Below are 22,174 nucleotides of genomic sequence, written 5' to 3'. Positions count from 1 at the left end.
TCGATTAACATTTAGTTCTATTAAAATTTGCATTCGCCAAATATGACAACGAAATTCCAAAATAATTTCTTCCAAACTTTAGTAATAATTAAATTAACAATAGTTTTAATATGTTTCCAAAATGTTGAAAGTGCGAATATTTTATTTATCTCACCAACGGCTTCGTACAGTCACAGTGTTGTTTATTTCCCAATAATACGTGAACTTTCGTTACGTGGCCATAAAGTGGTAACAATTATACCCGATTTAATTAACGATCCAAAATTGGTAAATATCACAGAAATAAATATCCATGATGGTGCATATAAAATAGCCATCAAAGATTTAACTCAATTTATTACTCAAGTAAGTAATCGAGCTCCTGTTTTGACACTAATTAAATCTTTGGATAGTTACTCATATCATGCTATGGATTGGATGTTACAACATCCTGATGTTCGAAATCTTATCCGCAATCCAGAGCAATATCATTTTGATGTAGTAATCACGGAATGGTTAACTTATCAATCAACAGCCGCATTTTCTGATCTATTTAAATGCCCTCTGATTGGGATTTCATCATATACATTACTTTTATCGGGATATGATGTTATTGGCAGTCCAACCCATCCAACTTTCTTTCCATTTATCTGGAATGAATTTGTAAATCCATCATCACTTTGGCAACGTTTACAAAGTATTAAAACTGGAATTGAATTCCGTAATTATTATAAACATCATATGTTTCCGAAACAAGAAGCTCTGGTGAAGAAACATTTTGGAAAGAATGTATCTAGAAGTCTGACGGAAATCGAGAAAGATGTGAGCATTATTTTAACAAATACAAATCCAATATTACATGGAGCATACCCAAAGGCAGCTAATTTAATTGAGTTTGGTGGAATACATGAACAAGTCTTCAAACCTTTATCAAAGGTAATTTTTTTTTCTTTATAATCAAGGATACATAAGCATGTTGAGATCCCTGATATCAGATTGTGAACTGGATTTAGGAAAAATTTTTAAGATGTTACAAATGTAAAAATGAAATTTCAGTAGAATCGTATTTAAGCAAGGTCGTAATAACAAGAACTGCAGGAGCAAAAAGCTAAAGCAAATAGTTTCCCAACAGAAGCAGAAAGTACGTACTTTCGGCTGGAAATAAAGAAAAACAGACATACATACCTTACCTGGGCAGAAAATTTGAGAGCTCTGAACTGCGCGCTATGATCATATCGCGCAGTGCAATCACAAATTTTCTGCCCTTGTAGTGCAATATACTATTATAAAACTCTACTCAAAGTTTCTGAAACTTATGAACAATAGTGGTAAACTGTTAAAATATTATCGAAGCTGAGATTTAAGTTTGAAGAAAAACCTTTTTTTATTCGGCAGAATTTTTCTTTAGCTCATTAAGGCAAGAACTTACTATAAGCATAGCCGAATTTACTATGTCAGGTCCCTAGGTAATGCAGTAGTGGCCTTAGGCAACGCGGGGATCTGACCGTGCACTTTTTTCGAGACCATTTTAGACATAAAAGTTCACCTTGCGAGAATTTTGTTTTGCAAAAGTGTCGATGTCAGTGTTGAAATCAGTAGTACGTGAAATATCCTTAGCCATATTTGATCTCAAATAGTTTTAGATCATATTTGATTACGTTAAAACGAGTGCTGATAGATCTCAATATCAGCACTCGTATTCACGTTTTTTTGAATATTCCAGATCATTTAAATTACTCATCTCTTGTGTGTGACCAGATTTGCCGCACCCTCAACCGCCAATAAGATAATGAAATTCTCGAGACCCCATTTTAGCCGTTTGAAGATCATCAACTGTGAGTTTCTATGTGGGTAGAGACACTAATTGTGGGTATCGCCAACCAGAATGGGCTTGACGCCCATACTGCATTGACTCATTCGCCATAACTATTGCTAATGTTACTATTCCCTCAATACAGTACACAGTATGGCAGACACACAGATACTTACATAGTGATAACCACAAAAAATTTCTTGCCGTGTACGAAACATTTTTTTGTGCACGTATTGGATCCCTAGGCTCATAGTTAATCCGACCGTGACTACAAGGACACCGAATTCAGTTGTTATGAATGTCGGCCTTGCCATCACATTGGCTAGGAATTTGAAAGATTTTTCATTACATTGGCCAATTAATTAATGTGGTAATGATGTGCCAAACACATTTTTAACATTATTTTTACGCATTATATAAGTCCATAATTAGCTTAAGGTAACTTTTTATCAATAAAACGAATCGAAGGTTAAACCTTAGCTGTCGTTAAATTATTTTTGTTAAAAAATGGCATGATTCTTTTTAATAATTTATCAGTAGCTAGGTATAATTTACATTATAGTGTTCATTCTTCCAGGAATTGAAAGCATTCTTAGATAGTGCCGTCAATGGATTTATTTACTTTAGTCTTGGATCGAACATTAAAAGTTTCTTATTGGGTGAAAAAACGATTGCTATAATTTTAAAAGTATTTAAAAACTTACCGTACAAAATACTATGGAAGTATGAATCAAAAAATTTGCCTGGTAAACCTGATAATGTATATATTTCACAATGGGTTCCTCAGCGAGCTGTTTTGGGTATGTTAACCTATGGCCAGACACAGAGCTACGAAACAATCAGTAGCGGATAAGTTTTGTAGCAAGAGTTCCTACAAAGAAATTTAATATTGCAATTTTAGTTTTACAAGAATTTGTACTTCAATAACTAAGCGCCTCCCTAAAGCAAAAATTACAAGAGTACTTTTATTCTCAAACATCGTGTTGGCGGGTTATCGACAGAAAAGGCCACGCAAACGAAACGAAAAACGAAAATAAGGAAGTACCAAGCAAAGTGAATACAATCAATAAGTTAATTTTTCAGTTTCTATGTACCCAGTTCGTAATCGTGTCTGGCCCAATCATTACATTTATAACGAACCAATGACCTTTAACAAAATTTAATTATTTTTAGAGCATAAAAATATAAAATTATTCATGATGCAAGGTGGTTTACAATCATCCGAAGAAGCTATACGTGCTAAAGTACCATTAATAATTATACCATTTTTCGCTGATCAAGGCCAGAATGGTGGACGATTTCAACAACTTGGTATTGGAAAGCTTTTATCACGAGCTGAACTATCTGAAGACGTTCTAAGAGATGCAATTTATGAAATCATAAATAATATCAGGTTTGTGAAAAAGTTTTTCAATATTTTTAGCTAGTTATTTTAATTTTCATAATTTTGCAGCTACAAAGAGAATATTATTGAAGTATCAAATACATTATGGGATCAGCCAACAAAACCTTTGGATCGTGCTATTTGGTGGATTGAATATGTGATTAACCATAAAGGTGCTAAATTTTTACGAAATCCAGCAGTAGATGCTCCATGGTATGAAGTTGAATTGTTTGATATCTATTTGTTTATTTTTAGTATTTTACTTTTAATTATAGTAATTAATTTCATTATTTGTAAAAAATTAATTTGTTTTATTAAAACTAAAACAAGACATCTACAATGTTATAAAATTAAAAATAATTAAATCGTAAAACGTTTTTATGATTTTTAATTCTTCCTGAAAATTATTTCTACTTCCTAAAATGAATATAGCAAATTAGTTTAGGCACTGGCTGAGGTTTCTTTGGACATTGAATGATTTGACTGACAATATTGATAAAATTTTAACATATAAATAATTACTATGGAAATGAATGATCAAATAAACCTGGCTCAATTCATTTCGAAAAGTGAAATGGTAAAATAATCAAGTAATTCAAAACAATAATTCAAAAGAACAAAATCAACTCAAATATTTCAATTTCAATTAAAATATTTCCAAAAATTTGTTCCAATAAATGATAGCTCTTCTAAGAATCCTTTTCATCTCATCTGATGCCCATGACCATCACTTTCATATTGATTTAAGAAGGAGAGATACAAGTTTAAAGTGTTTATCTGTGCGTCTATGTGTTTCTCAGTGGCATCGTAGTCCTTAAACGGTCGAACCGAACATTTTATAGCTAAGTTTCCGAAAATCGGTTTACAAGAAATAAATCGCATTTGTCGGGGGTTTTTTAGTTTTTTAAATTCCACTTTTTGTTATTAGTTATGAATTTGAGATCATTTTTAAACTACCTTGAAATTCAAGGTCAACTTTAATGCCTTTATAAAATTTCCTTCGAGTAGAACCACTCTCACTCGGATTATTTGTTCCTAAAGCTGTTCGTTAAAAACTTTCAAGTGGTTTGTTTAAAATGATAGACACTTTGTATGCATTTTTGATAAGAAAGTTATTCGAACTTCATAAATAAATACCTACATAATTAATTAATGTCAAGTTCATCATCATTATTATTTTATTAATTTAATTAATGCTTGATGCATAAATTATAGGTGAGGAACGCTTTGCTATTTTTTTCTATCACGGATTAATAGACACTTCCAGTAAATTTTTCGATGTACCAAAAACACCAGGGACCAAAAAAATGATTCCTTTTATTTAAATTGCACATTAAACCGCTTAGTTAAGCTAAATGCTACCATTAATTAGCGATATTCAGATTAAAATTAAACATTTGATAACGATTTGTTGATTAAGACAAAAAAATAGCACAATATTCCTGACCTACTGCAACGTATTCACAGATATAATGTAATATCGATTTATCTGTGCCATTAATAAATAATAATTATGTATTTTTCGTACTTCATATCATTTCAATTCATAGACTGTTAGGTAGTGCCATGTCAAGGTGTCTCGTATTTTCGTTTATGTCTTAAACCCCGCCCCCCTCCCTCAGCTGTGTTTATAAATCAAATTTCATGAAAAATAGGTCTCACCTGCTTATCAGATGGCTGAGGTTTGACCTTATACCATCTCTTTTACTAATAGTTTTGAGTCAAACTGTACGAATCGTTTCACTAAAACCAGTACTAAATTTTATATGTTAGTATCTCTATTAGCTCAGTTGGTTAAGGCGTAACCAATTCCGTCTGAGGTATGCTTAGGGTAGCGGGTTCGATTCCCGCCGTCGCAACAAAATTAATATAACTAATAGTTGTGATGGGCTGGTGTAGTGCATGGTGTATATGCATGAAGGAAGTGCACTCAGACTCTGAACTTGAGGAGCTGATAAATGAAATTATCAGCGGAAAGGTGGTAAAATACATATATGGTATCACAATGGGCTCTAATCATATCTAACCTCTATATGCCTCTATTAGTTCACCTGCAATCTCTTCATTTTCGTCAAAAGTAATATACTTTTCAATCAAAAAGTTTTTTGTCGCTATCTGACAGCCTACTTTAATCCCATACATTAATTATAAACTTTTAATTTATTTTTTTTTAAGTTTTGTATATTTACGACCATTATGAGACCTTGAGCCGATAATGAAGTGAAACTTCTATGATTCTTTTTCTTTACTGTTAAAAAGGTTCATTAAAATAAGCTTAGAAAGTCAGAAAAATACCGTTTAAATCATGACTCGAGTTTCGAATTAGAGATCGATTTTTTCGATTTTGTGAATTTCGATGACTTTTAAAGGAAGTTTGGACATGTCCACATGATTGTAAAACCTTATTGAAATATCGGAAAATTGCGTACGAATTTATTTAATATAAAAATCGACCAAATTCGAAATATTTCCAAAATTTACTTTATCAAACTTCCAAATGGCAGACAACAAGAATTAGAGAAATTTTGCTTTATTATTGACTCACGGTCTACATGTAGAATTTCTTTGTTTAAGAAATTTATACTTTAGTTTTTTTCTTTTAAAAGTGACGATCAATAGCGAAGCGATCTTAAACTACTTTTTATTAAATTCATTAAATTCATTCGACATGTTTTTATAACCATTCACATCAATGGAAAATTTCATAATTTTAATTATTCTAATTATAAATAACTTACAAGTGAAACAAATTTATTTTTATTGTTATTTTATTTAAAAAATTTTTCATATTTAAATACAAAATATATTTCACTAATCGCAACATACAGTCATAAGGTTGTGAGTAAGAAAGGTTGCCAAAAGCAGTATACTCATTTCTGAAAGCTATTTAAGCCATAAGTTACCCTGGATGCGCTTTCAATTACATATAAAAAATGTCATTTATTCTAAAATTGCTTACGATTTTTGTTCTTATAGAAAACGTGAAAAATGCTAATATCTTATTCATTTCATCAACTGCTTCCTACAGTCACAGTGTTATTTATTTTCCAATCATACGTGAACTCTCGTTACGTGGACATAAAGTGGTAACAATTATACCAGATTTGATTAACGACCCAAACTTAATAAATATCACAGAAATTGATACCCATGATGGAGCATATAAAATAGTAAGACCACAATTGGTAACATTAATTGAACAGATTGTAAATGATGCTCCCACAATGAACAATGTTAAATGGCTAAATAATTATGCGTATATATTTTTGGATTGGATGTTTCAACATCCTGATGTCAAAAACTTAATTCAACGTCCAGAGTTATATCAATTTGATGTCGTAATTACTGAATGGTTCAGTTATCAATCAACTGTCGCTTTTGCCGAATTATATAAATGTCCTCTGATTGGTATTTCATCGTACTCTACATCCTTATCCGGATACGACGCAATTGGTAACCCAACACATCCAGTTTACTTTCCAAACTCATGGGATGACTTTATAAACCCGTCATCCTTTTGGGATCGTTTAAAAGGCGCTAAAAATGCAATTGAATATAGAAATTATTACAAGTATCATATGTTTCCTAAACAGGAAGCTTTGGTAGAGAAGCATTTTGGAAATAAAATATCCAGAAGTTTGCGAGAAATGGTTAAGGATGTGAGTATTGTTTTAACAAACACAAATCCTTTATTACATGGAGCGTATCCAAAAGCAATGAATTTAATTGAGTTTGGTAGAATACATGAGCAACAACTCAAACCTTTACCAGAGGTAAGAGATTTACAGTTAGATTAACTGTCATTTTAATAAGTTGTTTGTATTTTTCAGAGTATAAAATCGTTTTTGGATAATGCCCAAAATGGGTTTATTTACTTTAGTCTTGGATCGAATATAAAAAGTTCTTTATTGGGTGAGAAAACGATTGCTACAATCCTTAAAGTGTTTAAATGGTTGCCGTATAGAATTTTATGGAAATATGAATCCGAAAATTTATCGAATAAACCTGATAATGTATTTATTTCACAATGGGTTCCACAAAGGGCGGTATTGGGTATGTTTGACTATTTAAATAAAATGCATAAATAATCAGATCACCTTTCTGTCTCTAGAACATACAAATATTAAACTGTTCATGACACAAGGAGGTCTACAATCAGCAGAAGAAGCTATTCGTGCTCAAGTGCCCTTAATAATTATACCATTTTTTGCTGATCAATATCAAAACGCTGGTAGATTTCAACAACTTGGCATTGGAAAATGGTTATCACGAGTTGAACTGACTGAACAAGTTTTAAACAACACTATTTATGAAGTGGTAAACAATAATAGGTGAGATTGTACTCATTACTCGTGCCAAATTTTGCAGTCAATATACCAACATTTTTTTTAATTTCTAGCTATAAAAAAAATATAAAAGAAATTTCGAATACATTATGGGATCAGCCAACAAAACCTTTGGATCGAGCCATTTGGTGGATTGAATATGTGATTCGTCATAAAGGTGCTAAATTTTTAAGAAATCCCGTTTTAGATGCTCCTTGGTATGAAGTTGAATGGTTTGATGTCTATTTTTGTATTTTTAGTATTTTAATTTTAATAATTGTAATTATTTTCATTATTTGTAAAAAAATAATGTATTTTATTAGATATAAAACTTGTCGTTTAAGAAGCGCTAAAATAAAAAAAAATTAAATGATAAAAAATTAATAAAATGATAACAGTCTGTTATTACACTTTAAATTACTTGCGGCAAAAATTTGCCGCAATTCAGAGTGATTTAGAATGACGTATCCTAAGCTAGAAGGCTCGCAATTTTCTGATACTTGATCACACATAATACTATCCGCACTAAAAGTTTTAGCACGATGGTGCTCTAACTCTGGCCTTGGGATGAACTCGGACAAAAAACAGCTGGTACTATTTACAAGAAAATACGTTATCCCCTCCTTTACCCTTCCAAAGGTGAGGGGGGCTGCCTTAAACTATCGGAGAAAGGAAAAAATTCCTAGGCATTATCCTGGACCAAACTACTTTGGAGATCCAACGTCAAGGAAATGTCCCGAAAGGTAGTTATGATGCTATAAAACTACAAATGAGACATGGGGAAACAGTGGGTTTAAAATTCCAAAATGGTGCACTGGCTACACATAACACTCCTACTGTTCTGAAACATCTCCGAATGGTTCATGGAGTAGTGACTGTAAATGGGCCAACCCATTTTTGGTATCGCAATAGATCCTATGGTCTACGTGTGTCCCACTCCAAGACAGTCTCTCTAACAGTTACTCTTTATGCTAACCGACTAACACCATTTTGTAATTTTCTATCTGTCAATCAAAATTGTTTATAATTTTTTTGTAAAGGAATTTCTGAATACCTGACCAGTAGCAACCTTAAATACATTAAAAGAAATTTTTTTGCCACTTTCAATTAATCAATTCACAGCAATTAATAATTCTAAGTAGGGGGTATTAATTAAACTGATAATGCTAGTCAGAAGAAGTGGACTGTTCGTATTCAGTTTTTTAGGCAATTCAAGTTATTAGTTCTACTGAATTTGCTGGAAATTTTGTTTTCCGGCTAAGTATTAAAAGATGTTATTTATATTAAAATTGGTTACGATTTTGGTTATGATCGAAAACGTGAAAAACGCTAATATTTTGTTTATTTCACCAACCGCTTCCTACAGTCACAGTGTTATTTATTTCCCAATCATACGTGAACTCTCGTTACGTGGCCATAAAGTGGTAACAATTATACCTGATTTGATTAACGACCCAAAATTAATAAATATCACAGAAATTGATATCCATGATGGAGCGTACGGCATTATTAGACCACAATTGGTAACATTAATTGAACAGATTGTAAATGATGCACCTACAATGAGCAATGTTAAATGGCTAAATAATTATTCGGATATAATTTTGGATTGGATGTTTCAACATCCTGATGTTAAAAACTTAATTCAACGTCCGGAGTTATATCAATTTGATGTCGTAATTACTGAATGGTTAACTTATCAATCAACTGTAGCATTTGCCGATCTATATAAATGCCCTTTGATTGGTATTTCTTCGTATTCATTATTCTTATCTGGATACGACGCAATTGATAGCCCAACACATCCAGTTTACTTACCAAACTCATGGGATGAATATATAAACCCGTCTTCTTTTTGGGATCGTTTAATAAGCGTTAAAAATGCAATTGAATATAGGAATTATTACAAGTATCATATGTTTCCTAAACAGGAAGCATTGGTAAGGAAACATTTTGGGAATAAAATATCTAGAGGTTTGAGAGAAATTGAGAAGGATGTGAGTATTGTTTTAACAAATACAAATCCTTTATTGCATGGAGCGTATCCAAAAGCATTAAATTTAATTGAGTTTGGTGGAATACATGAACAACAACTCAAACCTTTACCAGAGGTAAGAAATTTACAGTTAGATTAACTGCCATTTTAATAAGTTATTTGTATCTTTCAGAATATAAAATCGTTTTTGGATAATGCCCAAAATGGTTTTATTTACTTTAGTCTTGGATCAAATATAAAAAGTTATTTATTAGGTGAGAAAACGATTGCTACAATCCTTAAAGTTTTTAAAAGGTTGCCATATAAAATTTTATGGAAATATGAATCCGAAGTTTTACTGAATAAACCTGACAATGTTTTTATTTCACAATGGGTTCCACAAAAGACGGTATTGGGTATGTTTAACTATTTAAATAAAATGCATAAATAATCAGATCACCTTTCTACCTCTAGAACATGCAAATATTAAACTGTTCATGACACAAGGAGGCCTACAATCGGCAGAAGAAGCTATTCGTGCTCAAGTGCCTTTAATAATTATACCATTTGTTGCTGATCAACATCAAAACGCTGGTAGATTTCAACAACTTGGTATTGGAAAATGTTTATTACGCGCTGAACTGACTGAACAAGTTTTAAACAACACTATTTATGAAGTAATTTACAGCAAAAGGTGAGACAGTGCGCATAGCTCGACAGTTTTGGTGGTCAATATACATTTTTTCTTTAACTTCCAGCTACAAAAAAAATATAAAAGAAATTTCGAACACATTATGGGATCAGCCAACAAAACCTTTGGATCGAGCCATTTGGTGGATTGAATATGTAATTCGCCATAAAGGTGCTAAATTTTTAAGAAATCCCGTTTTAGATGCTCCTTGGTATGAAGTTGAATTGTTTGATGTCTATTTTTGTATTTTTAGTATTTTAATTTTAATAATTGTAATTATTTTCATCATTTGTAAAATTATAATTAATTTTATTAATTTTAAAATTTGTCAACTACAGCGTTCTAAAATTAAAACTAGTTAAATGAAAAAAGGTTTTATTGATTCCCGTCATAGTCCTCACTTTCCTTGCCCTTAATTATCCTCCCTCTGATTCACAATTTTATAGATTTTAGTTTTTTAGTGTGGAAACCTTATTTCTTTGAAAATAAAATTTTGTCTTTGATACTCGCTGAGAATGTAACTTTCTATAAGTGAAATAATTATTAAAATCGCTTAAGTTATTAATTAAAAAATGACGAACTTTCATATAAACTTTCATCCCCTATTGGAATCCCTTAAAGAAGGGATTTTCATAAAAAAGTAATACAGTGAACTTTTTCTTAAACCATGAGCTCATATATCAATTTTTACATTTCTCAAAATTGAACCAAGTTTCATATAAAATTCCATACTTCATTTTAGCCTCTGGGAGAGAAATTTCCAAAAATCCCCTCTTAGTCCATACTTACGTCTTTTAAGGAGCGTTTGTGCAAAATTTCGTGCTAGACCCAGTTTTCTTGAATAGATATTTAAAAATCCTAACTAAAAGGATTTTTAGGAGTTAAATATAACCTGAAAAGAAACAAACAAATCTGGCAGTTTACAAAGTTACTTTAACATAGTCGAGATCCATTATTGAGAATATTTGAGCCGGTGTAGATTTTTATGGGTCCTGACTGTTAAAGTCGGGAAGTCGCTATGTAAACTGCTGAACTTGTTTTTTTCTTTTCAGTTTATATTTAACTCAGTCGAGTTTTTTTGATTTTTTATTAATATTATTGTAATAAATTCCTGGTAAAAAAGTATCAAAAAAGTAATTATCAAATAAAAAACAGAAAATTTCCTATCATTCATGTCGTTTTGATATGAAAATGTACTCTTAACAAAAAAATGTTAGCTATTTTAACTATTTTTCTTTAAATTATTTCAAATTTACAAGAATTAAAAAATATGCACTCAATTTGTTATATCAATAACCCAATATTAAATTTACGGCGTATTTGTGTACGGATGGGATTGCCTCTTTGCCAGTGATGGTTTTTATGCTTGCCCAAAAAATATTTAATAAATTAGTGAATTAGTCATTGAATACTTTTTTAGGGAATCGAGCAGTCGCCGGTTCCACTACCTTAATAAATTCATGCTACGATTTGAAGCCCATTGTAGGAAGAAAAATTTTTAGTCATTCTTTAGTATTATCTTTTCACTGCAATTAATTTTATTCATCATTAATAAAATTGATAACTCCTATCAACATGAGTTTTCATTTTTGTTAGCTATTCAAGTCATTTATTGCGTCGAACGTGTTTGGAATTTTGTTTTTATGGTGAATTTGATAAAAAATGTTGTATATTCTAAAACTGGTTACGATTTTGGTTATGATCGAAAACGTGAAAAATGCTAATATTTTATTTATTGCACCAACGCCTTCGTACAGTCACAGTGTTGTATATTTCCCAATCATACGTGAACTCTCATTACGTGGCCATAAAGTGGTAACAATTATACCAGACTTGATTAACGATCCAAAATTAATAAATATCACAGAAATTGATATCCATGATGGTGCATACGGCATTATAAGACCACAAGTAGCAATATTAGTAAAGCAGATAACAGATAATACGTCTGAAATGAGTCTTCTTGAATGGTTGGATAATTTTTCATGTAGTCTTTTAGATTGGATGTTTCAACAACCTGATGTCCAAAATTTAATTCAAAATTCAAAATTATACCATTTTGATGTTGTAATTACTGAATGGTTAACTTATCAATCAACTGTCGCATTTGCTGAGTTATATAATTGTTCTTTAATTGGAATTTCATCTTATGCGTTATTTTTATCCGGTTACGACGTAATTGGTAGCCCAACGCATCCAGTTTACTTCCCAAATATATGGTATAAATTTATCAATCCTGCAAGCTTTTGGGAACGTTTAAAAAGTGTTAAAAATGCAAATGATTATAGAAATTATTACAATCATCATATGCTTCCTAAACAGGAAGCATTGGTAGAGAAGTATTTTGGAAATAAAATATCCAGAAGTTTGAGACAAATTGAGAAGGATGTAAGCATTGTTTTAACAAATACAAATCCTATATTACATGGAGCGTATCCAAAAGCGTTAAATTTAATTGAATTTGGAGGCATTCATGAACAAGAATATAAACCTTTACCAGAGGTTAGAATTTTACGATTACAACTTCCCAAAACATTACGATTACAACTTCTTTTTTGTCAACAGAATTTAAAATTATTTTTAAATAATGCCAAGAATGGTTTTATTTACTTTAGTCTTGGATCGAATCTAAAAAGTTATTTTTTGGGTGAAAAAACTATTACCATAATCCTTAAAGTTTTCAAAAATTTACCGTATAGAATTTTATGGAAATTCGATTCAAAGGATTTGTCTGGTAAACCTGATAATGTTTTTATTTCACAATGGGTTCCACAACGAGCAGTATTGGGTATGTTTTGTGATTTAACAAGAAAAAATCTAGATAACTAAAGGATTATTTCTCTAGAACATGCTAATATTAAACTGTTCATGACACAAGGAGGTCTACAATCAGCGGAAGAAGCTATTCGGGCTCAAGTGCCCTTAATAATTATACCATTTGCTAGCGATCAATATCAAAACGCTGGTAGATTTCAACAACTTGGCATTGGAAAATGTTTATCACGAGCTGAACTGACGGAACAAGTTTTAAACGGCACTATTTATGAAGTGATAAATACATATAGGTGAGATATTATTTCATCGTTCGTGGCAGATTTTCGAAGTCGCTTTGTATCTACTGGACTAATTTCTTTTTTTACAGATTTTATTTGACGCAGTCGGGTTTTTAATTTTAATTTTTCTTAAATTTTCAGCTATAAAAAAAATATGATCGAAATTTCGAATACATTATGGGATCAGCCAACAAAACCTTTGGATCGAGCCATTTGGTGGATTGAATATGTGATTCGTCATAAAGGTGCTAAATTTTTGAGAAATCGTGCATTAGATGCTCCATGGTATGAAATTGAATTGTTTGATGTCTATTTTTGTATTTTTTTTATTTTAATGGTAATTATTGTAATTATTTTTCTTATTTGTAAAAAATTAATTTGTTTTATTAAATCTAAAATATGTCGTTTGCAAAATCATAAAATTAAAATTAATTAAATTTAAAAAAAAAAGTTGGTTAATGGCTGTATATCCATTCCGTTTAAAAAATGCTCCTGAACGTAAAAGTGCAAGTTCCCGGTGGGTAACCCCAAAGAACATTACTTAAATGATATTGACCGAATCGCTTTGAAAAAATGTTTATCATATAACTGGGATTTTCAAGAATGAAAGGGATCGAACTGAAATTTTTATAATGTGCTCAAGTCGTAAAAAGTGACTTTGAGTTTGTAAATGAGCAATATAGGCTGGGTCACTGGGTCATTGGGGTGGACTCATGTTGTAAACCATCAGAGATAGAACAATAGTTAAAATGTAATAAATGTTCCCTATAAACAAATAATGAAATGAGGGCTAGAAAATAATTCCATATCAGAAAATTTAAAAGTCCGTGTCTGATTAAATAACAATATTGCAAAATTAGAAATGATAATAAACTCATATGTCATCTTCAGTGTTAAAAAAACGCTACGATTACCCACATGCTAGCGTAGAATAAATTTTATTGAGATTAAGGCTTACAGTTTAAAAGAAAAAGCCTCTGTCTTGATTGAAATGTTTCATAATACAAATATATTCAACTTAAATGCGACACTACGTATCATCTAAAACTGAACTACGCCTCGATCCGAGTACAAAAAACTGCTTTTTTATATACCATCCCTTCCAAGGGCTTCACAAAGTTGTTTCTGCTATTACAGGACACTGGTTGGGCGGCAAGCATGCTGAACGCTTAGGCCTGGCAGTGTATCACGACTACTGCAGGAGCAGTCACAGTGGTGACGAGGAGGAGACAATGTCTCATCTTTTCTGTCACTGCCCAGCTGTTGTCATGAGGAGATGGGCTTACTTGAGCCAGCCTCTCTTTGACGACCTCTCCGATCTGGAGTCCGTCGACGTCAAAGCTCTCTTGCTGTTCTTAAACAGCTCCAAATGGTTCATGGATTAGTGGTCGGAGCTGGGCCAACCCTTTTTTGGTATCACAACGGACCCTATGGTCTAAGTGTGTCCCACTCCAGGACAGCCACTCTAACCTAGCCTAACCATATACCATAACCACTTCTTTATACACATAAAGTTTCACCTCCTAATTCTCGCCCCGCACCTGAATGTAGAGAGTATGGATTCAATCCATGTCTTACTCATCAAATTCCGACTAATTTATTGATTTCGAAATTGTTTGCATCTATGAACCACTTCCTATATAAAATATGATTTTGAGAAAGAACATAAAACATTCACGTGAGTATGACTTGCCACTTTTCTCGCTAGCGTGTGATCGTCAATTTAAATTTACATGATGTAATTCATTAAATAATCATTGATAATAATTGCACTCATAATAATCAATATAAATACAAGTATTGTCAAGTCATAGTGTCTATTCATTTTTAATTTATTAAACTGTTATTAAAGTTTAAAATGTTCTTATCAAAAATAGTTCTTATCAAAGGAAACTCCTAACAACTAAACAGGAGTCTTAAAAAATAGTTAGTAATCGTAAAGTATTAAATCAATCACGACAAAGTAAAATAAAATAGAAAAACTTTCTGAAAAATATTATTTAATTTTCTATAACTAAAAATAATAATGGATTTACTGAAACTAATTTTTATTTCATTAGTTTTAAAAACTGTAAATAGTGCAAATATATTATTTTTATCACCAACGCCTTCGTACAGTCACAGTGTGGTTTACTTTCCAATAATACGTGAATTATCATTACGTGGCCATAAAGTTGAATCAATAATGCCAGATATGATCAACGATCCAAAATTAATAAATTTAACTGAAATCAATATTCGAGATAGATCTTATCAAATGATTCAGTCGAGATTACCAGTGGTCGTCGATCAAATGATGCGTAATGAACGTGCAATGGGTCAAATCAAATGGTACAACGATTATTCATACGAGGCCATGGATACATTCTTCCAATTTCCAGAAGTTCAAAATCTTATCCAACATCCAGAAAACTATCATTTTGATCTTGTTATCACAGAATGGATAACTTATCAATCTGTAATTGCTTTTGCTGATTTATTTAAATGTCCATTAATTGGAATTTCATCGTATACAATTTATCTTCATGGACACGATGCAATTGGTAATCCAACGCATTCAACTTATCTACCAAATTCCTGGGATCTGTATGTAGATCCATCATCGTTCTGGGATCGTTTAAAAAGTGCTGTGTACGCTGTTGAATACAGATTGTATTATAAATATTATGTTTTACCTCGACAAAATTCGTTGGTACAAAAATATTTTGGGAATCGTGTAACGAGAAATATTGAAGAAATTGAAAAAGATGTGAGTTTAGTGTTGACGAATACTAATCCAATTTTACATGGAGCGTATCCAAAAGTTGCAAATTTAATTGAAATTGGTGGTTTACATGATCCTCCAATAAAGCCATTACCAAAGGTAAGATCTTAATAAATACAGTTAGTGTAGGCACTGAGTAGATTTCGCATGCATTTACAGATCCAATCGAGCAAGGAGTACCATTTTATTGTACATGAAAGGTTAAAATCGGCAAAAACTGAAATAAGGTCAAAATTTTCGAGGTTTTTCTTATTTTTCGGCATGACCCGGTCATTTGCCGAGGTCGGAAACTTGGATTTAACATTGCCTTTACATTGCAAACAACATATCGAATAAACTTGAAAGACCAAGTCCAATACTGCAAGACCGTGGCTAATTTTGCTCATCACTAGTCGGTATGGTACCGATAAAATCCACATTACTAATGTCGAAAATAATCGTTACATAACAAAACATGGCATCAATCTCTTTTTTCTTTGCAGGATTTGCAATCCTTCTTAGACAGTGCCAAAAATGGTTTCATATATTTTAGTTTGGGATCAAATATTAAAAGTTTCCTTTTGGGTGAAAAAACTATTAACACAATTTTAAAAGTGTTTAAGAAATTACCATACAAAGTCGTATGGAAATACGAATCAACCAATTTACCTGGTAAACCTGATAATGTGTACATTTCACAATGGCTTCCACAACGTGCAATATTAGGTAAGGAAGTTTTACAGTATTACAGACTGTTTAATTCGCCGAGGAACTTTCATCTAAACTGCTTAAATTTCGCCAAGGAAATGGTGAAAAGTTTGAGTTCTACTTAATTTGTTCGTTTTGAGTTACTACTTTCGAAAAATGTTGGTGTTGCAGCTCAAAACTTGACGAAAATATCTGTCACACCTGGATAAACTCTGGCACATACTGTACCTTTCACGGGCTCCATGGCTATTTTACTACGAAATACCAAATAACTTATACATCACCAAAAGTCGTTGTTCAATGATTAACTTGATCACGTGCAAGCCATCTATCGATAAAAACTGTAGATGGATTTAATGATTCATTTAAAACAATTAGGGATCATTTTACTCTTAGGGATCATCATTTAGCACTTTCCCCTAATTATGATTTTATTTTGCTTTTACTGATTTTAGAGCATCCAAATATAAAACTGTTTATGACGCAAGGTGGACTTCAATCTACCGAAGAAGCAATTCGGGGTGGTCGTGGCGTCCCATTCTTAATAATACCATTTTTCTCTGATCAAAGTCAAAATGCTGGCAGATTTCAACAATTAGGTATTGGAAAACGTTTATTACGATCCGAAATCACTGAAGAAAATTTAGAAAAATCTATTTATGAAGTGATAAACAATAAAAGGTTTGTGAACACATCATCAGTCAACTAGAAAAACTTCTAATCTTTTTGATTAATTTTTCAGATATAAAAATGCTGTTATAGAAATCTCAAAAACATTATGGGATCAACCAACAAATCCATTAGATCGTGCAATTTGGTGGATTGAATATGTGATTCGACATAAAGGTGCTAAATATTTACGGAATCCAGAATTAGATGCTCCATGGTATCAAGTCCAATTATTGGATGTTTATTTATTTATTTTTAGTCTTTTAGTTTTAATCATTGTGCTTGTTTCTGTTATTTGTAAAAAATTGTATTTATTTATCAAATTAAAAACATGTAAGAAATCTAAAAAGATTAAAAAGCAATAAAGTTTCACCAAGGTCAATATTAGAATAATAAATTTTTAGGTAAATCGTAAAAAATTGTAAATATCTTATAGAAAATTTTATGTAATTTTTTTTTTACTTTTTAATAAAAAAAGAAGCTTTTTATAAGTATAATAAAACTTTCAATCACCAGAATTCCATAAAAAGATTAACTCTAATTAGCCCATTTTCGTTTATTCTTTCGTCCGCCCGTAAGCACGATAAGTCAAAAAGTGAGTTCAAGTTCGTAAATGAGTAACATAGGTAGATCCTTTTGGTTCTTGTAAAACGTTAGAGATAGAGCAAAAGTTTTTGAAACAACTTTTCGTAAACTTCACTGTTTTCCCGTGAGAGACCAAATTAAGGCCAAACTTTAGTGTCTATTTCTCCAAAACTATAAAAAGTAGAGAAAAAGCAGGTAAAATACTTCGAAAAATTTTCAAAACTACAAAAGATAAAGAGATAGCAGGTAAAATACTTCGAAAAATTTTCTAAACTAGACTAAAGGGCCATGATGGGTTGCCATAAATGTCTTTATTTTTTAAACTTCTCTAATTTAGATATTAGTTATTCCGAGTAAGTAATTCGAAAAGCAATTTTATTCAAACATATAGAATATTAAAATTACATCTATTCTTGACAATTGCAAAACTAATGAATGAGAAATACGGTCAAATATAATAAACTTCTATGAAATTCCTTCTTCAAAATGGGCAAAAATGACAAAATTAGCTTAGTAATAATTAAAAATTCACTAATCATTCTCAGATAAAAATTTTGGCTCAATTATTTACACAAATCTTATGATTAACAAATTATCATTTTAAATTATTAAATAAAGTTCACTTATATTTGCAGAGTGGTAATAAGAGAATTTTTATCTCAAGTAATAATTCATTAGGATAAAATTCTTGAAAAAAATATCACATGTTATGTGGCAAAGTGTCACACACAGTGTCACCACACCAAATTTCATCAAAGTCGCGGTATCCGTTCTAAAGTTATAGATGAAAACGATTTCAAAATTGCAACTTCAAGAACATAGGTATAACGCCAAAACTGTTGGATTAAGTAGACTTAGGTCCTCAGGCCCATAAAGTTAAGGGTTGCGATTATGGCTAGTATCTCCTACTTTCAGTCCCTTCCAAAGTGGAGGCGTAGAATGTCGTTGTAATAGCAGTTCAAAATTTATTTAATTAATAATTTATCCCTGGTAAAATATATTTGAGATAACTAACACGATAAAAGTTTCATCTTACAGCTAATACTTATTAAAGTCAGTATAAGTATTCATTATTTTGACATTTGTACATAAATTTGAGTGATTAAACAATTTTCTGATTCAAAAATGAATTTACACAAACTAATTCTGATTTCAATCACTTTAAACGTTGTGAATAGTGCACGTATTTTATTTTTATCACCATCACCGTCGTACAGCCACAGTGTTGCATACTTTCCAATAATACGTGAATTATCTTTACGTGGCCATCAAGTTGTTTCGATTTTATCGGATAATTTAAATGATCCGAAATTAACAAATTTAACTGAAATCGATGTACATGATCACTTATATGGGTTAAAAGATGCAAAATACTTGATGGATAATCTAATGAATAATCCATATTTTGATCAAACTAAGTGGTACCATGATTATTCATATAGAATTATGGATCACTTTTTACAATTCCCCGGGGTACAAGAATTAATACAACATCCAGAAAAATATAATTTTGATCTTGTTATCACAGAATGGATAACTTATCAATCTGTAATTGCATTTGCTGATTTATTTAAATGTCCTCTAATTGGAATATCATCGTATACGATATTTCTACATGGACACGATGCAATTGGTAATCCAACACATCCAACTTACATTCCAAATGCTTGGGATCAACATGTGGACCCTAAATCGTTTTGGGATCGTTTAAAAAGTGTTTATAATTCAGTTGAATACAGGTTACATTATAAATATTATGTTTTACCTCGACAAAATTCGTTGGTGCAAAAATATTTTGGGGATCGTGTAACGAGAAATATTGAAGAAATTGAGAAAGATGTGAGTTTAGTGTTGACGAATACTAATCCAATTTTACATGGAGCGTATCCAAAAGTTGCAAATTTAATTGAGTTTGGAGGAATACATGTGCAAAAATATGTACCACCGGAAAAGGTAAGAAAGCTTTTGTATTGTTCTTATATTGAACTCAGGAGGGAATAAAGTTCGTCTCGCACCTGGGAGCGATTGAGTTATTTAACGGTGGATGCACGCTAATTAAAATTAAGCTCTCTGGAAAATTAAAATTACAATCCTAAATAATACTCCAGTAAAATCTTACAAAGACAGAAATAAAATCATCAAGCGCGATGTAAAGCTGATTTTTTGGAAACAAAAAAGTGCGACCTACGTTATTCGTCAAAAATTTTTAGACTTGTTTCAGTTTTTGCACTTCAATTCAAAAATTATGGACTTTTGACATTAGTTGCTACTATCAATTTGAAAGTATATAAAATTTGAAACAATTGAAGCCAACCCTCAGCTCTGTATGTCTAACAGTTTTTGAGATATGATGTTACACCGTTAGAGATAGATCCATCCGTCTTAAAATTAACTTTTTTGTGGCGTTACTCGTGATAAAACATTAACATAAACAATCTTTTTTTTAGGATTTGCAATCGTTTTTAGACTCCGCCGAAAATGGTTTCATTTACTTCAGTTTAGGATCAGCTCTTCGAAGTATTTTCTTTGGTGATAAAATAATCAACATAATGCTAAACGTTTTTGAAAAATTACCTTATAAAGTTGTATGGAAATTTGAATCAGAACTTAATGTAAAATTGAATAATGTTTATACTTCAAAGTGGCTTCCTCAACGTGCAATTTTAGGCAGGTCTCATATAATTTGCTAAGCTTTTCTTTTTTACTCCGACTATACAATGACGAGGGTTATGTGTTTGACCGATATGTATGTATGTTCATCTCTTCGGAGCTAGCTTCTAAACTACTTATCATAATTTGACAAATGATGTATCGTTAGAAGCGTCTTGATCGTCCGCTGGTTATAGGTAGTATACTAATTTAAACATTAAAGTCTTTTGATTATTATTGATGTTTTATATGATACAATAACGTAAGCTTGTCGAGTTAATCTTAATTAAAGAGAATTAACCAATTGATGTACCTTGCTCCATTTTAGAACACAAAAACTGCAAATTATTCATGACTCAAGGTGGCCTCCAATCCGCTGAAGAAACCATTCGTGCTGGAATACCTTTATTAATCATACCATTTTTCTCTGACCAATATTTAAATGGTGGACGATTCGAACAACTTGGTATGGGAAAGCGATTATTACGATCACAAATAACTGAAGAACGTATAGAGCAAGCAATTTACGAGATCATAAATAATACCAGGTTTGTAATACCATTGCCTGAAGAGAAAAAAAGGAAACGAAAATTTATCGATATTCTGATATCTTTATTATTTTTTTAGATACAAAGAAACTGTTATCGAAATATCAAAAACATTATGGGATCAACAAACAAAACCTTTGGATCGTGCAATTTGGTGGATTGAATATGTAATACGACATAAAGGTGCTAAATATTTACGGAATCCAGCATTGAATGCTCCATGGTATCAAGTCCAATTATTGGATGTTTATTTATTTATTTTAAGTATTTTGATTTTAGCAATTGTAATCGTTTCTTTTGCAATTCGAAAATTGTATTTATTTATGAAATCGAAAATTTGTAAACAATCGAAAAAAATTAAAAGGAATTAAATTTTTATGTTTTATTAATTTTTAAACATTCCTAGAAATTTTTAAACATTCCTTGGAAATTTTTTATTTCGGATCAATTCTTGAGATAGCTCAAAAAATATTCCAAATGAACTTGTGGATTTTTATACCTTTTCTGTCTTTATTTCTTTTTGTTAGAATAAATTGTTTCGAGAAATAAGCCCACGAATTTCAGAAATTATTCGTCTAATCGTCTGATTTATGTATTTCTTGAATCAAAATGGCATAGAACCGGGTAATTTGGTAATTAATTTGGTTTAAAAAACTTAACTTTCCTTCTTTTTGGATGAGACGAATATCTCCTTTGTCTTTCTCTGGATCGACGATTGGTGGTAGTGTATCTCTTACACTTGAAATGTGTTGGTGTGCGAAAAAATTAAATTTCGATGTCCTTGGCTTTTAATATTCACAATTGTTTATTAATTTACTTTGTTAAAGAAGACACTACTTATCCAGTGTTGTATTTAGTGCTAAAGGATCTCGCATTTCTTGTTTACAAATGGTACTTCAAAAATTTAAAATCCGTCGGTTCGTCCTGTGTACACGATAACTCAAAAATGAAAGTAGTCTTTGTTTTGAAAGTTGAAATTCCCATGCGAAGCGGGCTAGTAGCTGCTAGTGTAATATAAATTAATATCGATAATAGTGTATATACAATAAATA

The 22,174-nt window shown here is 31.3% G+C and overlaps 3 protein-coding genes across 3 annotated transcripts; all 3 read left to right on the top strand.

The window, feature by feature from the left end:
• On the top strand, nucleotides 1-13,765 carry LOC123294226. The gene is made up of 17 exons (XM_044875340.1): nucleotides 1-915; nucleotides 2,370-2,592; nucleotides 2,966-3,185; nucleotides 3,246-3,430; nucleotides 6,153-6,949; nucleotides 7,007-7,229; nucleotides 7,288-7,493; nucleotides 7,622-7,734; nucleotides 8,868-9,612; nucleotides 9,670-9,892; nucleotides 9,951-10,170; nucleotides 10,235-10,378; nucleotides 11,925-12,669; nucleotides 12,892-12,955; nucleotides 13,013-13,232; nucleotides 13,362-13,505; nucleotides 13,672-13,765. The coding sequence occupies exons 1-17, from the start codon at nucleotides 43-45 to the stop codon at nucleotides 13,763-13,765; spliced, it is 5,439 nt and encodes a 1,812-aa protein (XP_044731275.1). The 5' UTR covers nucleotides 1-42.
• A 1,511-nt stretch (nucleotides 13,766-15,276) lies between these two features.
• LOC123291671 (UDP-glycosyltransferase UGT4-like) lies at nucleotides 15,277-17,734 on the top strand (the record flags this gene model as incomplete). Its single annotated transcript, XM_044872038.1, has 4 exons — nucleotides 15,277-16,083; nucleotides 16,467-16,689; nucleotides 17,127-17,352; nucleotides 17,414-17,734. Coding segments are annotated over 4 exons (1,548 nt in total), but the record flags the coding sequence as incomplete, so codon positions are not given.
• Nucleotides 17,735-19,017: 1,283 nt separating this feature from the next.
• LOC123291673 (UDP-glycosyltransferase UGT5-like) lies at nucleotides 19,018-21,460 on the top strand (the record flags this gene model as incomplete). Its single annotated transcript, XM_044872039.1, has 4 exons — nucleotides 19,018-19,878; nucleotides 20,373-20,592; nucleotides 20,903-21,122; nucleotides 21,202-21,460. Coding segments are annotated over exons 1-4 (1,527 nt in total), but the record flags the coding sequence as incomplete, so codon positions are not given.
• Nucleotides 21,461-22,174: the final 714 nt, after the last annotated feature.

This window comes from Chrysoperla carnea, chromosome 2 (genome assembly GCF_905475395.1).
Source record: "Chrysoperla carnea chromosome 2, inChrCarn1.1, whole genome shotgun sequence".
Taxonomy (NCBI): domain Eukaryota; kingdom Metazoa; phylum Arthropoda; class Insecta; order Neuroptera; family Chrysopidae; genus Chrysoperla; species Chrysoperla carnea.
This window is presented reverse-complemented; position numbering and strand designations above follow the sequence as displayed.

Coding starts and splice junctions, on each gene's coding strand:
- LOC123294226 (XM_044875340.1), top strand. CDS start 43: ATGACAACGAAATTCCAAAATAATTTCTTCCAAACTTTAGTAATAATT. Junction 3,186..3,245: donor GAAATCATAAATAATATCAG/GTTTGTGAAAAA, acceptor ATAATTTTGCAG/CTACAAAGAGAATATTATTG. Junction 10,171..10,234: donor GAAGTAATTTACAGCAAAAG/GTGAGACAGTGC, acceptor TTTAACTTCCAG/CTACAAAAAAAATATAAAAG.